We start from the raw sequence: 17,209 nt of genomic DNA, 5'->3' as shown, positions 1-17,209 counted from the left end.
ACAAGGGAGAAAAGACAGTCTGTGTAATTAAGTAGTGCTGAGAAAACTGGATGGCTACATATAAAAGAATGATTATAACATTTCCTCAAACCATATACAAAGATAAACTCAGAATGGATTAAGGACCTAAATGTAAGACCAGAAACCATAAAATTCCTAGAAAACAGGCAGAACACTCTTTGACATAAGGCATAGCAATATTTTTTTTAGATATGCCTACTAAGGCAAAGGAAATAAATGAAAAAATAAGTGAATGGGACCTAATTAAACCTAAGAGCTTTTGCACCGCCAAGGGAAACCACTGACAAAACAAAAAGACTACCTACTGAGTGGGAGAAAATCATTTGCAAATGATGTGACTGATAAGGGATTAATATCCAAAATTTATAAACAGCTCATACAACTCAACATGAAGAAAACAAACAACCCAACTAAAAAATGAGCAGAAGAGCGCTTCCCTGGTGGCGCTGTGGTTGAGAGCCCGCCTGCCGATGCAGGGGACACGGATACGTGCCCCGGTCTGGGAAGATCCCACATGCCATGGAGCGGCTAGGCCCGTGAGCCATGGACACTGAGCCTGCGTGTCCAGAGCCTGTGCTCCGCGACGGGAGAGGCCACAACAGTGAGAGGCCCACGTACCGCAAAAAAAAAAAAGGGGCAGAAGACCTAAATAGACATTTTTCCAAAGAAGACAGAGATGGCCAACAGACACATGAAAAAATGCTCAACACTGCTAATTATCAGAGAAATGCAAACCAAAACTACAGTGAGGTATCACCTCACTCCAGTCAGAATGGCTATCATCAAAAAGTCTACAAATAATAAATGCTGGAGAGAGTGGAGAAAAAGGAAACCTCCTACGCTGTTGGTGGGAATGTAAACTGGTAGAGCCACTATGGAGAACAGTATGGAGGTTCCTTAAAAAACTAAAAATAGAGTTACCATGTGATCCTGCAATCCCACTCCTGGGCATATATCTGGAAAAGACGAAAACTAATTCTAAAAGATACATGCACCCCAATGTTCACTGAAGCACTATTTACAATAGCCAAGACATGGAAGCAACCTAAATGTCCACTGACAGATGAATGGATAAAGAAGATGTGGTATATACATATATACACAATGAAATATTATTCATCCATTAAAAAGGAATTAAATATTGCCACTTGCAGCAACATAAATGGACCTAGAGAATATCATAGTAAGTGAAGTCAGAGAAAGACAAATACTGTATGATATCACTTATATGTGGAATCTAAAAAAAACAAACTAGTGAGTATAACAAAAAAAGAGACTCACACATACAGAGAACAAACTAGTGGTTACCAGTGGAGTGAGAGAAGGTGGGAGGGGCAAAATAGGCATAAGGGATTAAGAGATACAAACTACTATGTATAAAATAAATAAGCAACAAGGATGTATTGTACAGCAAGGGAAATATAGCCATTATTATGTGATAAATTTAAATGAAGTATAATCTGTAAAAATACTGAATCACTATGCTATATACCTGAAACTAATATAATATTGTAAACCCACTATACTTCAATTAAAAAAATTCATAAAGCTATAGTAAATAAAAATATTAATGTGGTCTGGGGACTATATAAAAAGACAAAAATTGATTATATGTAAAGTCAAAATAGTGACTACTTCATGGGTGTTGGGGGCTAGGAGTGAGAGAACATTACATTCTGGGAGTGAAACACTAGTGGAGGCTTTTGTAAGACTAACAATATTGTATTTCTCAACTTTCTTGTGGTTATGTATGTATTTATGTTTTATGCTTTGTTTTCTATGTGTATAATTTACAAAAAAAATAATGGGAAAATTGTAAGAAAAAATCTGAATAAAAGTGTTGTAAAAAATAAGAGCTTAGAGATATTTAAAATGTTAACTATGTTGATAACTTTTAAAATATATATATTTCTCAAATTTTCCATAAAGAATAGGAATCCTTTTAATAATCAGAAAAATATTTATTAAAAATTGCATATCATCTTTCCAGACTTAAAACTTCATTACTTTAGAATAAGTAGGGTAAGAATCAATCAGAATACTGATTTGGAAATCAGAATATGATTTCCTATCAGAATATGATTAGGAAAATTCGTAAATCATAAAATACTTATCGTATTGCTTTAAACTCATAAGGTAACTCAGCCTAGCCTAATCTGATGAAAGACTACTGCAGGATCTAAATTATGCATGAGTTATTTCAAAATAATTTGTTCTTTTAAAATAACAAGACATGTAATTTAGCATACATTAGATGATATTTTTGGTTCCTATGTCTTCATGGGTCTACTTTAATACAACCATGCCTAAATTTGATAAAATTCCTAGTGAAGGATTATGACAGCTTAACTGAACGGTAGAACTTCTTGTTTTTACCTATAAAAATCTGATCTTCACTGTGTTTGTATCATTATTTTGATTAGAGCAGGGTCAAAAAGTGGGCTGAAATCAAGCCAGATTACAGCTGCTAAATATGACAAGGAAGCATTTAAGCGTGTTTAGGAAAAGTACTCTACTTAGTTTACTAATGTAGATCCAGTACCGGGTAGTGTCTGGTTCAAAGAGAATACTCAGAAACTTCTTGAATGAATACAGATGAGAAAATATGGGGTCAGACTGAAATAAATAAATAAATAAATAAATATGACTAGGCATGGTATCAGAACTGATAAAATTTAAGGTGGGAACTTAAAAACTACTTGGATTTTACATTTACAAATCACCTGGCACCAAGCTGTTGGAATGCACACATTCTATTGTATTTCCTTTGCTCTACTATTTTATTCTTAAAACAAAACAAAATCCTATTGATGTTCTTAACTGTTCAAAAGATATACATTGTTTTCCATCTGTTTTGGAAATTCTTCTAAATGAGTTTTCTTCGCTATTCTTTCCCCACAATGATGATGGTAATAATGATATACTCCATTTCCAATGATATTAACAAAAATTCAATAGGAGGATTCTCTCAAGGAGGTCTCAATTGCAATGTGGTCTTTTAATCCAATATTTTATTCATAAGTAACAAAAAAATAGATTTGATTATTTACTGTTTGCTAAGTTTACAGTACTAAAAAAAAGTTTACAGATGAAAGCTTTGTGAAAAATAAAATTTGCTTAAAAGTATGATATTGTCAAAGTTTTTATGTGACAATATGCTTAAAGAAAAACAACAGTAGTGTAAAAATAAATTTAATATAACAAAATCCTTATATGGTTTATGGTTCTCTAAGCGCTTTCACATACATCATTTCATTTGCTTCTCACTATAGTTATGTAGATTACCACTTCACAGATGAAGAAATGAAGGCTTACATACATTAATGTCATTTGTCTAAAAGTTCAAAAGTAGCAGTCTGGATGTAACCCCATGTTTTCATTTCCTCAAATGTGTTACTCATATATAACATGGAAACATTCACAACTTACATGATTTTCAAATGTGGATTTTTATTGCAATTTTCTCATTCATCTAACCCCTCTAGTTTCCTCTGAATCTGCTGCATCTATTTTAAACTAATTTTCTCCCTTTTTTCCTAAAACCTCTTTAAATCTGTATATTTTTAAGTCTTTACTAACTCAAGTCCACTTCAAATTTTGTTCTCAACTAGCCATTCAAATTTCTTACTAAATCCCTGAACAGTAATATATAAATTTTAGCAGGTGAGAAACTGCAGTTAAATGTGCTATAAAGAATAAACACAAAACTGTGAACTTAAAGTCATTTTCTCATTTATTTGTAGAAATGACCACAATGATTACCTGTGTCCGAGAAGTCGATTTTCCTTTGGTATCGGTAGAAAATTTGCCTTTATTACTAATACGTGCTGCCTGTTCTTTACAGAAATTTATATGTCTATCAGCTGCATTTTCATTAAATCTCCTCTGGCAATATGGACACTGAATATAATCTAAAACAGAAAAAAGAAACAGATTAGTAACATAATACTTGAAATGGGACATAAAGAGTTATAAGTTAGTAACTCAAGACATATAACATAAATAACAACTGCTAAGCAAAAACTCTCACTTTCTTATAACCACCCAACCTGACTTATCTAAACTTAGTAAAGACATTTAAGAAAAAAAGTATGCTAGTATACGATAAACTGCAATTTTCTCCCAGCTTAGAATCAAATTTGAGGGGAAAAAAAAGATAAATCGTCCCTACATAAAAATGAATAAGGAAAAATGTTAATTATTTTTTGCTTCTATATTACCATATGTTTTCATCACAAATATATATTTTCATAAGATAGACTAGGTTAAGTAGTTAATAACACATTACATTAAATAAAAATTTACATAAAATAAAAATTTTAAATTTGGGCTCATCTGTTAAAATCTTTAACTTCAATTAGAGGAAAGCTGTCAAGAAATAATTTAATAGACTTTATACAGTTTTATTTTCTCTTAGAGATCCCAACAGATGGAATAATAAAAATATATCTCCTAACATAATTAATTCAAATTTAAGAAACAGCAAATGTTGCAGATTATATATTCTCCCCAAATGCAATATACAGTACAAACAAAACTTCTCACAAAATAAATCTTAAAGTTATCCCAGAAAGAACCAAATTTTATAGCACTGTGAAAGATTTCAACTCTATAAGATACAGAAAAGAAATAAATATAACAACTTAGCAGTGTCAAAAAAAATCTTCAATTTATTTCAATAGGTTTACTTTTTGAGATGGAGTTTTTTGCCCTTTAGAATTTACACTCATCTGAATCTCAGAAATTAGTCCTGCTAACTAGTAAAATAGGTCTAAAATCTCTAATAACAAAGAAGTTGTTCTGTCAGGACTAAGAGATCAAAAAATTTCTGAAGTCCAAATTATCCTGAAGAACTGCCCCCCGCCCCCGCTCTGACTTAACATAAACATGAGAAATATAACTGTGTTGAATAAGATGCAATATACAAATACCTCTAAAACAAAGAGAGAATTCAACTTCATGGGGAAAATTAAGGTAGAAATAGAAGAGATGCAAACCCAAATGGAACATTCCAGAAATACTCATAGCATTAAAGTTAATTACTAAGACTCAAACAGGAGTTGGCAAACAAGGGCCCATGGGCCAAATCCAGCCTGCCTGGTGCATGTTTCTGGAACACTGCCACATTCATTCATTTACATATTTTCTGTGGCTGATTTCCTGCAACAGTGGCAGAGTTGAGGAGTTGAAACAGAGACCTTATGGACTGCATAACCTAAGATATTAACTATTGGTCCTTTATAGAAATTGTGTATCAACCCCTCCTTATAAAGATCATACCTAACTTGCTCTTTACTAAGAAATTAATCCCAACTTAGAATACTAACACAATTTTAATGCAGCTAACTTGTTATATTAAAATAACTACCTCTTGAGGCTACTCCATTAACCACTGTCAAAATGTCAACGGTGCTATTTTAAATCTTTCATCATCTCAATTATCTCATATGTGGTTGCCAGCATCTTGCCTTGCTTTTGGGAATAAGAAACAAGAAACTTTTACCCACCCAATGAAGAAAATATAAAAATACATGAATTTAGGGCATAATCTAGGTATATCCATCTATACGGTGGTTACCCCACTAGAATAATACATTTTTAGAAGCAAAATTATGATTTTTTTTTCCCTTCCCAGATTAGAAGATACCAAAGAACCAGGCAACATAATTATTTGAATCTTACTGAATGACTACATTTCAATAGACTTTATGCATGATTAAAATATCTCCTGGAGGGGCTTCCCTGGTGGCGCAGTGGTTGAGAGTCCACCTGCCTATGCAGGGGACACGGGTTCGTGCTCCGGCCTGGGAAGATCCCACATGCCACGGAGCGCCTGGGCCCGTGAGCCATGGCCGATGAGCCTGCGCGTCCGGAGCCTGTGCTCCACAACGGGAGAGGCCACAACAGTGAGAGGCCTGCGTATCGGGGGGAAAAAAAAAAAAAAAAAAAAAAAAAATTCCTGGAATATTAACATTTAACAGTTACTACCATAATTTTTAAATGATATTAAATGCTTTATAAAGTATTGAGATAAAAAGATAATGCATTTCTATGTCCAACACTGATGTGTCTTTATAAGCCTAAATACCTGGATTGTCACCATTGTTTTGTAGGAAAACTTTTAAAGATCATGCTTCATTAGGTTCAATTATTATAAGTTAAGTTTAATATCTTAAAATTTATAAGAAATCTATCAATACTATCGATATTTCTTTCCCACATGAACAATTTCTGTCAACAATATGACATATACCAGGATCATAAGAAGGTGGAGGAGGGGGAGGAAGTTTGCCACCCTCTTTAAGGGCCTGACCAAGGCCTTTAGCTGCTCTTATGGTGGCTATGAACTCTTCATGCTTCCTCCTCCAATTAGATGGCTTCTTTGGTGGTTCGGGCTGCAAACAAATTAAAAAAACAAACAAAAAACAGTTTCAAAACAATTTTTAATAAATTAAAATAAAACTCAAGAAAACACCATATTATTTTAAAATGTTCCCTCATCAGGAGTCCTTAAATGATCTCCCTCCCAAATTTATAATTTTGAAAAGAAACTTTAGACAACTAAATTATATGCAATTTTTAAAATACAATTTTAATTGTGACAGACACTGCTAAATTGCCTCCTGTAGGTGTTACAAACACTTAAGCCACCACTAAGAGTGTATTTCCTTATTTTCCCATAGTTTCTCCAACATAGTATGATACTAAACTTCTGGTTTTTTAACTGATTAGAGAGGTGAAAAATAGTTCTCTCTGTGGTTTTAACTGCTTTTTTTCCTATAATGAGAGCAAACATCTTTTCATATCATAAAGAATCACTTGTATTGTCTTTTCTGTGAACTGTTTATAAGCCTGGTCAACGTATGTATTGGGTTATTGGCCTTTTTTTTTTTTTTTAACAATTTCTAGTAATTCTTTATAGGAGACTAGCCCCACCCCTCCCCCACAATACATCTCTTTTAACCTTGTTTAAGGGTCTTCCGATATGCAGAATTATTTTTAAATGTAGTTTAACTTACTTTTCCTTTTATAGTCTCCAGATTTGCATTCAGTTAGCAAGGCCCAACCTCACACCAAGGTAAAATAAATTTTTTCCATGTTTCTACCTAGAACCATTCTTAAATTGTTTATTCATTTGGAATTTATCCTGATTTATGACATATGGACTCTATTTTCTATTTTTTTAACATGGCTATGTGGTTATCTCACCATCCTTTATTAACTTTTCTCCCCAGTGAATTGAGAGAACACCTTTCTCATATTCTCTTTGGCATTTGGGTCTATTTCTGAATTCTCTGTTGTACTGTTCTGACTATGTGTGTCAGTACCCGTGTTTTAAATATTGAGATTTTATAATAATATTTTAATATCCACTAAGGTAAACCTACTTTATTCTGCTTTTCTTTCAATCTTTTCTGGTTATTCTTATATGTGTATTTTTCCATATGAACTTTAGATTCAGCTTGTCTATTTTTTTAAACTACATTTTAACCAGAAAAATTAAACATTACATTCATAAACAACTTAAGGAACTTAAGGACTCTATTTTGCTAAGTCTACCTATCCAAGAATGAGATATATTTCCATTTGAAGAAGGGTTCGTTTGTGTCTTTCAGTGGTTTTTTAAAGTAGTCTTTGTGGAAGTCTTGCACCTTCATTATTATAAGGTTTATTCCTAAATATTTTATATTTTGTGTTGTTCTTTTATAAGTGTCTTTTAATCATTTTTATATTTCAAGGAGTTGTTTGTTGAAGTATGAAACCTGATAATTTCTGTATATTAACATTACATCTCATTACTTCACTGATTTCTCTTATTGTTTGTAGTAATTTTTCAGTTGATCTCTTGGGTTTTCCAGGTATATCATCACCTAATAATGATAGTTTTACCCCCTCTTTTCCAATTCCTATGCAACTAATTTCTTGTTATTATTTAACTCTACTGACTAGCACTTACTGTATTGGTTGGAGCTTAATCTTGTTCCTGACTTTAATGGAACTACCTCTAAGTATCTTTCCATTAAACATACTGCTGGCTTGTGTGCTACAAAGAAATTTATTTTGTTATAATATTGAAATATCTGATTATTCCTATTATGTCTTTGTTTTTCAAATCAAGAATATTATGTTGAGCCAACAAAGTCAAAAGACTGTTCTTTAAAAACACTTATAAGGCAAGACTAATCTAGAAAAAAAGAGAAAACAAAAATTACCAAGGAATGGAAAACAGTTCTTACAAACATAAGAAGATATTATAAAAAAACTTTATGGTAATACATGGGACATTTAAGATGAAATGGATAATATCCTTGACAAACACCACAAAACAGATACCAGAAACAGAAAAATTATAATAGTCTTATATTTATTTATTTTTAATGAATCTATTATTTAAAAGACCCACAAAGAAAACTCCTGGCCCAGATGCCTTTACTGTTGAATACTTGCAGACATTTAAGGAAGAAACAGCACCAATCTTTTAAAAACTCTTTGAAAAACAGAAAACAAGAGAACAACCTTCCAACTAGTCCTATGACAGCAACAAAACTGATGAAAAGAAAAATCACAGGCCACTTTTCTCATGAATATAGATGCAAAAATCTTAACTAAATAAAAGCAGATTTAGATGTTTGAGATGACTGATTCTTTAGTTTCTTACTTTATAGTGAGATTTCTGATCACAACATTCATCTGTTCCACAGTGAATATTACTAATTTTTGCTGCTCTCATCTACCTTTTCTTCTCAAAGTATTATTATATATATTATTATATTAATGCTTAGCTAATGTTTTTTATTACCCATCATTGAATGAGTTAGGTTTTCCTGGTACAGCTATTTACAAGAGTTTCTGGGAGAAAAGAGCAGCCCAGGGTAGCTTTCTAGGCTATACAAAACAGTTCTCTTTTCTGATGTACCAGATACAGATACAAATAAGGCCTCTGTGTGTGAACTCACCCAACACAACAAAGTAGCAGAGCCAGGGTTAAATCCAGGCGGTCTGAATCTTGAGCCAGCTTTCAAACCCACTATGCTATACCAAGATTTAATTAATTTATCTAAGCTAATTAAAGCTAATACAATCATACATCTGGCAGGTTACCAAGAGAAACTTTAAATAATAATTTATGTACCTTATTCAAGCTTCTCCATCCTTCCCTTAAATATTCATAAACTGAAAAACAAAGATGAACTGACTTTTCTGTTATCAAAGGATTTTATTAGTAAGATTAATTGCCCCATAGGGAAATGTTTTCCTGTAACACTGGGAAAAGTTATTACCACTGAAAGTAGTTTGTTTCAAAACCTATTTAAGTCAGGTACTCAAATTTTGACTATTACACTGAAATAACTCTTTAAAACTATGTCGGACAAAGCATTTATGTGATTTATTCTTAGCAAATAACATATCACGAAAGGTGGTATTAAGGAGAGATTAGCATAGGAGATTCATTGCTTTTAGTTACAAAGAAGAAAATAAGCTGACAATGATCATATATGAACAATTGAGCAATGTATAAAACTTTTCCTCAGAAAGCATAATAAGATGATAAATGCTGACAAATCAATCAGTCAAGATAATATTTATTATGCTAAGATGTTTGTAACTAATAGCTTTCCTTTTGTATACTACAGGGATTACACTACTGGTAATAGTGTAACATACTGAGACATAAACCTAATTATAGCTGAAGTAATTAACGACTCACAATGAATGTATGAGGACTTCTCAGTTATTTCTAGCCTATAGCTAAGCAATTGGCTCTCCAATGCTACAAAAACCTCCCTGTAATAGTTGAACAGTACTTTGGCCTCCCTTTTGTCGAAATTCAAAATAAACAAGTTTCTGATCACTTCTAAACTGAGAACATGACACAGAATTCTGCTTATTCTTCAATCTTAGTATAATAGATTATTATATTTTTTTCATTACACATAGCAGCAAGGTTCATACTGTTCACAAGGTCATATAATTACCCTAGGTTTAAGAGGTTTTACTGTTGGAATATCAGTTCCTTCAGCTCTTTGTCTGCTTGAATCAAACGTCTTCCGTTTTTTAGTGGCAGTTTTCTGGCAAATAGGTCCATGTTTTTTCTGTCAAGATGAGGAAATACAACATGTCATTTTCTTTTCTACAAAAAGACTATAAAACTTTAAATTGTCATTTGAGACCAGTTTAAAAACCTGAAAGATGAAATAAATAATAATCCATAAATAAGAAATGTTTTAGCTAAAATTGTTAAAAAAATATATGCAACGCATGTTACAAGTTATCTTTCTCACAACAAGAAAGTATTGATAAATACTCTCCCAAATTTTTTTTTAGTTATTTAATAGTCTCCTGGTTTTTACACTGCTAAGAATAAGGAAACTAATGTAAGCAAGTCAAAGCTATTGAAGTGGGAAAAAAGTTACCTTTATTACTAAATACTTGAAAATAGATACCAGAAAAAGGAATGTAAATGGAAAACACATTAGCATTAGGATTACAAAAGCTAACATAATAATAATAGTTGGGATTACTCAAGTTAACGAAATAGTAGTTTGTTAACACAGAATATAGGACAAGGTGGTCAGGTTTGTGTCCTTACTCCACTATCATCCCTTCCCCCTCTCTGGAACTCAAATTTTCCACCTTTTTTTAACCAAGGATTTTTCTTGTGCTACCTAGTGTCCCACTCCTACAGTTTTTGGTTGCGGGGGATGGGGGTTTGTTGTTGCTGTTGCTGTTTTAATATGGCTGCCAGCTCATTCAGTCATTCATATATTCATTTTAAAGACATTATAATGGAAGCTCTCTTAACTGACCTCAAATTAACCTACTGGATAAACAATAATTCTCCTTCCCCTAAATAAAACATGTTGACTAATAACATAGAGGATGCTAAATGCCCTTTTTTTCTTTTGTATTTTGATAAACAATGAACAAGTCAGAACTGCTAAACTTTATCTGGGAAAATAGGAACCTCAGAACTGGTTGATTCAATGTTATGGAGTCTCTAATATTTTCAATACACAACTGTTTTACATACTTGTTTTTGGATATCATTCTGACAAACACAGTAACTGTAACTATTAGAATAAAATCTCTTAAATATTAAAAAAAGAAAAGGATGGCTAATGGGCGACTTTCTAGAGAATGTCTGTTCTCACATTGAGCTGTATATGTCAAAAGTATGTAGTGCCTGTTCCCAAAACTGATGTATACAAATTGTAGTTGTTATCGTGATTATATCATTTAATTAAATATTAAATATATAATGAGGACCAAAAAAAGGCATAATTTTCCCAGTGAAAACTCAGCTTAATGCTTTGAAAATGGTTTGAAAAATAGCTAATTAATAACAAAAAATGGATGAATTAAGTGGGGCAAGAAAGGTTTAAGAAAGAAAGCTGTTAATATTTAAGAGGAGTCTGCAGTCAGGTGGACATTTTGGGTCATTAATTCCTCACTGCTTTAAAGAAAAACTGGAAACAATGAGAGGATGCAAAATAAAATGTAGCAAAACTCTAATCAGCAGACCCATACTCAAAGAAAAATCTTTATTCCACATCAAAATATTAATACATATTTATACTTGAAGTTAAATACGGCATATTGACTTTCTTATTCTCTACTTAGCTAGAGATTTTATATTAAAATCAGTTAAATGTGCTTCTATTTGTATATACTAAGCATCTAAAGAATGCATAATATATTTTAGGTGCACTTTTAACGAAAATATTTTTTCCTTTGGAATATTTCAAACATACATAAGAATTGACAGAATAGTGTAATTAGCTCCATTTACTCATCCCTGCCTCAACAATTACCAACATTTTAGCAATCTTGTTTCATCTATCCCAGCCCCAGCACTTTTTCCTGAAGTTTAAAGAAAATGCCATACATCATAGCCTTCTGCTTCTTTAAATACATTATTTCTAACAGTATTTCTAAGAGTTTATTTTGGTTTTATTTTTGTTAATAGTCCCACAAAGGGAGAAAACACTTTAATAGTTTAACAGAGAGGAGTTCTGAAGACCAATCAAACTCTGAAGGAAAGAGAGCACTCTGGAAGAATGACAAAGATGGAACTGAGGGCTTCCCCGGTGGCGCAGTGGTTGGGAGTCCGCCTGCCGATGCAGGGGGATGTGGGTTCGTGCCCCGGTCCGGGAGGGTCCCGCGTGCCGCGGAGCGGCTGGGCCAGTGAGCCATGGCCGCTGGGCCTGCGCGTCCGGAGCCTGTGCTCCGCAGCAGGAGGGGCCACGGCAGTGAGAGGCCCGCGTATAGCAAAAAAAAAAAAAAAAAAAAAAAAAAGATGGAACTGATACTCCTGAGCACTGAATACTAGCCAGTATCTCTTTAAATTATTCCAAAGGTTCTTTCCATTGTCCTGAACTATTAAACAATTAAAGATCTACCAAACTCCAAAAAAAAAAGGTACTCACTAATGCCACTGGAAAGAATGTTCTTCCACAAATCCTGCAAGGTAACAATTCTCCAACTTGGACACTTCCATTTTCTAAAATCGAAAAGAATGTAGTCAATATACTCAGTGGCTCAAATTGTGAAACTTCCAAATTTTAATGTCTTCACTTAGTTTCATATGTAAGTTGTCAGTTCTTGCGAAAAATGTCATGTCATTTTGAAATAAGTAACATCATCAATTAAAATGGGCAGAAGACTTAAAGTTATCAGTGGTCAAAAAGGCAAATGCCAAATACAGAGTTCATACTTTAAGGAGAACCAAACTGATAATGTTGGAAATATCTGGTTTTCTTCTATTTTAACCAAATCAATTTGTCAGTCTCTTAATTTATAGGCTGTCTCTTTGTAAATTACTGAAGTTTAAAAACCAAATTTATCTGAAGGTTAAATACATTATTTATCTTCAAAGCATTAAAGAATAACATTGGTGGCTAGTGGAATGGAGAAGATGAGTAGGAAAACTCTGAGCTCACCTCCTTCCATGGGCACAACAAAGTTACAACTATTTACAGAGCAACTATCATGATGAGAACAACCTAAAGACTAGCAGAAAAGATCTTCCACAACTAAAGATATAAAGAAGGATCCACAATGAGACAAGTAAGAGAGGCAGAGACATGGTACAGTCAAGACCCACACCCACAGGTAGGCTACCCACAAACACGAGGATAATCACAATTGCAGAGTTTTTCCCCAAGGAGCAAGGGGTCCAAGCCCCACTTTGTACTCCCCAACCCGGGGGGTCCTGCAATGAGAAGATGAGACCCAGGGGGCTTACTTTCGGGAGACCCAGAGGGCTGTGGGAAATAAAGACTCCACTGTTAGAGGGCACACAGAAAATTTACATGCTCCAAGACCCAGGGCAGAAGCAATCATTTTAAACTGGCCTGGGGTCAGACACACATGCTGATCTTGGAGAGCCTCCCAGAGAGGAGGAGGCATGTGGGACTCACCCTGGGGACACAGACACTGATGACAGCCATTTTCTGGAGCTCATTCTACCATGAGGAATGCTCGTGCTGGCAAGAAACATTAGGGAGTCCTCCTTCTAGCTTCGTAGTGCAAGGACCCAGCCCTACCCACCAGCCAGTCTGCAACAGTCCTTGGGACCCACAGGCCAGGCAGCTAACTGTGGGGGCAGCTTCACCCAACAGCAGGCTGGCAATGACCATAGGCACCTTGGTTCCCCCAGTCACCCAGGGACCCAGTCCTGCCACCAGAGAACCCAGGACCCAGCTCCACCCACCAGAGGGCTGGCACTAACTCCAGAACCTGGCCTCGCCCACCAATGGGCAGGCACCAATCACTGGACTCCCTTGGCCCCAGTGCTGCCGATCAGCGTGCAGACCATCTGTGAGACACCTTCAGCCAGCCACACCAGGGTCCAGCTCTGTCCACCAGTGGACCAGCACTAGCCTAGGGACCCCCAAGCCTTCACAATCAGCCACCTTGTGACCTGGCCCTACCTACCAGCGGCTGTCAGCATCCACAAAGGCAGAGCCTGCCAATCAATCAGACCAGGGGCCATCCATGCCTACTAGACCACCAGTAGAAATCAGCCCACCACAAAAGAAGGGCCCATGAAACCCACATAGGGGACATTCCTGGAACATAAAGCTCTGGTGACCTAAGGGAAGTGAGCTGCTGAGATGCACAGGACCTCTCCTATAAAAGACCACTTCAACAAGATCAAGAAATGTAACCAACCTACCAAATACACAGAAATAAAAACAGCAAGTTAGGCAAATGAGGTGACAGAAGAATTTGTTCCAAACAAAGGAATAAGATAAAATACCAGAATTGAAGTGGAACTAAGGAACTTACCCAATAAAGAGTTCAAGGTAATGATCATAAAAATGCTCAAAGAACTTCGGAGAAGAATGGAAAAACACAGTAAGAAGCTAACAAAGAGTTGTAAAATATAAAGAACAAAACAGAGCTGAAGACAACAATAAGTGAAATAAAAACATACTAGAAGGAATCAACAGTAGATTAGATGATACGGAGGAATGGATCAGCAAGCTGGAAGACAGTAGTAGAAATCACTCAAGCTGAAGAGAAAAAAAAAGAGTTTAAAAAATGAGGACAGGGCTTCCCTGGTGGCACAGTGGTTGAGAGTCCACCTGCCGATGTAGGGGACACGGATTCGTGCCCCAGTCTGGGAAGATCCCACATGCCGCGGAGCGGCTGGGCCCCTGAGCCATGGCCACTGAGCCTGCGCGTCCGGAGCCTGTGCTCCGCAACGGGAGAAGCCACAGCAGTGAGAGGCCCGCGTACCGAAAAAAAAAAAATGAGGACAGTTCAAGGGACCTTTGAGACAACACTAAGCATGCTAACATTTGCATTATAGGGGTTCCAAACGGAAAAGGGGAGGCAGAAAACATATTTGAAGACATAATGGCTGAAAACTTCCCTAACCTAGGAAAGGAAACAGATATACAAGTCCAGGAAGCACAGACAGTTACAAACAGGATCTACCCCAAACCGACCACACCAAAAAACATCATAATTAAAATGGCTAAAATTAAAGACAGAGTATTAAAAGCAGCAAGGGAAAAGCAACTAGTTACATACAAGGGAACTTCCATAAGTCTATTAGCTGACTTTTCAGTAGAAACCCTGCAGACCAGAAGGGAATATCATGATACATTTAAAGTGATGAAAGGAAAAAACCTACAACCAAGAATACTCTACCCAGCAAAGCTATCATTCAGAAAGATAAGATAAAGAGTCTTGCAGACAAGCAAAAGCTAAAAAGGGGTTTCCCTGGTGGCACAATGGTTAAGAATCCACCTGCCAATGCAGGGGACATGGGTTTGAGCCCTCGGCCAGTAAGATCCCACATGCCACGGAGCAACTAAGCCCGTGTGCCACAACTGCTTAGTCTGTGCTCTAGAGCCCGCAAGCCACAACTACTGAAGCCCGTGCACCTAGAGCCCATGCTCCACAACAAGAGAAGGCACTGCAATGAGAAGCTTACGCACCACAAATAAGAGTAGCCCCTGCTTACAGTGACTAGAGAAAAGCCCGCACGCAGCAAGACCCAACACAGCCAAAAATAAAATTAAATAAATAAATTTTAAATATTAAAAGCTAAAAAAGTTCAGTACCACAAAACCAGCTTTACAAGAAATGAAAAGGCACTTCTCTAAGTGAAAAAGAAAAAGCCACAACTAGAAATATGAAAGTTACCAAAGGAAAAATCTCATTCGTAAAAGCAAATACACTGTAAAGGTAGTAGACCAACCACTTATAAAGCTAGTAGAAAGGTTAAAAGACAAAACTAGTAAAATCTTCTATACACAAAATAAGTAGTTAAGAAATACCCAAAAGATGTAGACTATGATGTCAAAAACATTAAACATAGAAGGGGAGTAAAAACTCAGGGTTGTTAAAATACATTCAAACTTAAGAGGACATCACATCAACTTAAAATAATCACATATATATTGATTGCTATATATAAACCTCTGGTAACCAAACTAAAAATCTGTAACAGATACAAACACAAAACACTGAAAGAAATCTAAACATAGTATTAAAGACAGTCATCAAATCACAAGGAATGAGAGCAAAGTAAGAAAGAATAACAACAACAACAAAACTACAAACTAAACCTGAAAACAATTAACAAAATGGCAATAAGTACATACCTATCAACAATTACACTTAAAATGTATATGGACACAGAGTGCTCCAATCAAAAGACATAGGGTGGCTCAATGGATACAAAAACAGGACTTGTATATATGCTAATCAAGAGATTCAGTCCAGATCTAAAGGAACACACAGACTGAAAGTGAGGGAATGGACAAAGGTATTCCATGCAAACGGAAATTTAAAAGAAACCGAGATAGCAATACTTATATCAGACAAAGTAGACTTTAAAACAATGACTGTAACAAGAGACAAAGTAGGACTTTACCTAATAATAAAGGGATCAATCCAAGAAAAAGCTATAACAATTGTAAATATATATGCACTCAACATAGATGCACCTAAAGACATAAAGCAAATATTAACAAACAAAAAGGGAGAAATGGACAGCAACACAATAACAGTAGGGGGCTTTAACACCCCACTTACATCAATGAACAGATCATCCAGAGAGAAAATCAATACGGAAACACTAGCCTTAAACAACACATTAGACCAGATGGTCTTAATAAATATAGAATATTCCATCCAAAAGCATCAGAATACACATTCTTTTCAAGTGCACATGGAACATTCTCCAGTATAGATCACATGGTAGGCCATAAAACAAGTCTCAGTGAATTTGAGAAGACTGAAATCATATCAAGAAACTTTTCAGGCACGTGGTATGACACCAGAAATCAACTACAAGGAAAAAAAACTGCAAAAAACCCCATAAACATGTGGAACTAAACAACCAATGGGTCACTGAAGAAATCAAAGAAGAAATCAAAAACATAACTGGAGACAAATGAAAATGAAAACTTCGATGATCCAAAGTCTATAGGTTTCAGCAAAAGCAGTTCTAAGAGGGAAGTTTATAGCAATACAAACCTACCTCAGGAAACAGGAAAAATCTCAAATAAACAACCTATCCTTATACCTAAAGGAACTAGAGAAAGAAGAACAAACAAAACCCAAACTTAGTAGAAGAAATCATAAAGAATACAGCAGAAATAAATAAAATAGAGACTAAAAATAATAGAAAATGTCAATTAAAGTAAGAGCTGGTTCCTTGAAAAGC

The 17,209-nt window shown here is 35.1% G+C and overlaps 1 protein-coding gene across 2 annotated transcripts in view; it reads right to left on the bottom strand.

Annotated features, from left to right (window-relative positions):
* ZC2HC1A (zinc finger C2HC-type containing 1A) overlaps positions 1 to 17,209 on the bottom strand; it is a 60,772-nt gene that overhangs the window by 31,240 nt on the left and 12,323 nt on the right. For both annotated transcript variants that reach the window (XM_030839172.2, XM_030839173.2), the window contains exons 2-5: positions 12,450 to 12,523; positions 9,999 to 10,115; positions 6,275 to 6,416; positions 3,784 to 3,932 (exon numbers count right to left, since the gene is read on the bottom strand). In XM_030839172.2, coding sequence (XP_030695032.1) covers positions 3,784 to 3,932; positions 6,275 to 6,416; positions 9,999 to 10,115; positions 12,450 to 12,523 — 482 coding nt within the window. The remainder of the gene's footprint in view (positions 1 to 3,783; positions 3,933 to 6,274; positions 6,417 to 9,998; positions 10,116 to 12,449; positions 12,524 to 17,209) is intronic.

Source organism: Globicephala melas, chromosome 17 (assembly GCF_963455315.2).
Source record: "Globicephala melas chromosome 17, mGloMel1.2, whole genome shotgun sequence".
Classification (NCBI taxonomy): domain Eukaryota; kingdom Metazoa; phylum Chordata; class Mammalia; order Artiodactyla; family Delphinidae; genus Globicephala; species Globicephala melas.
The sequence above is the reverse complement of the archived record's forward strand: the minus strand, read 5'-3'. Positions and strand labels throughout refer to the sequence as shown.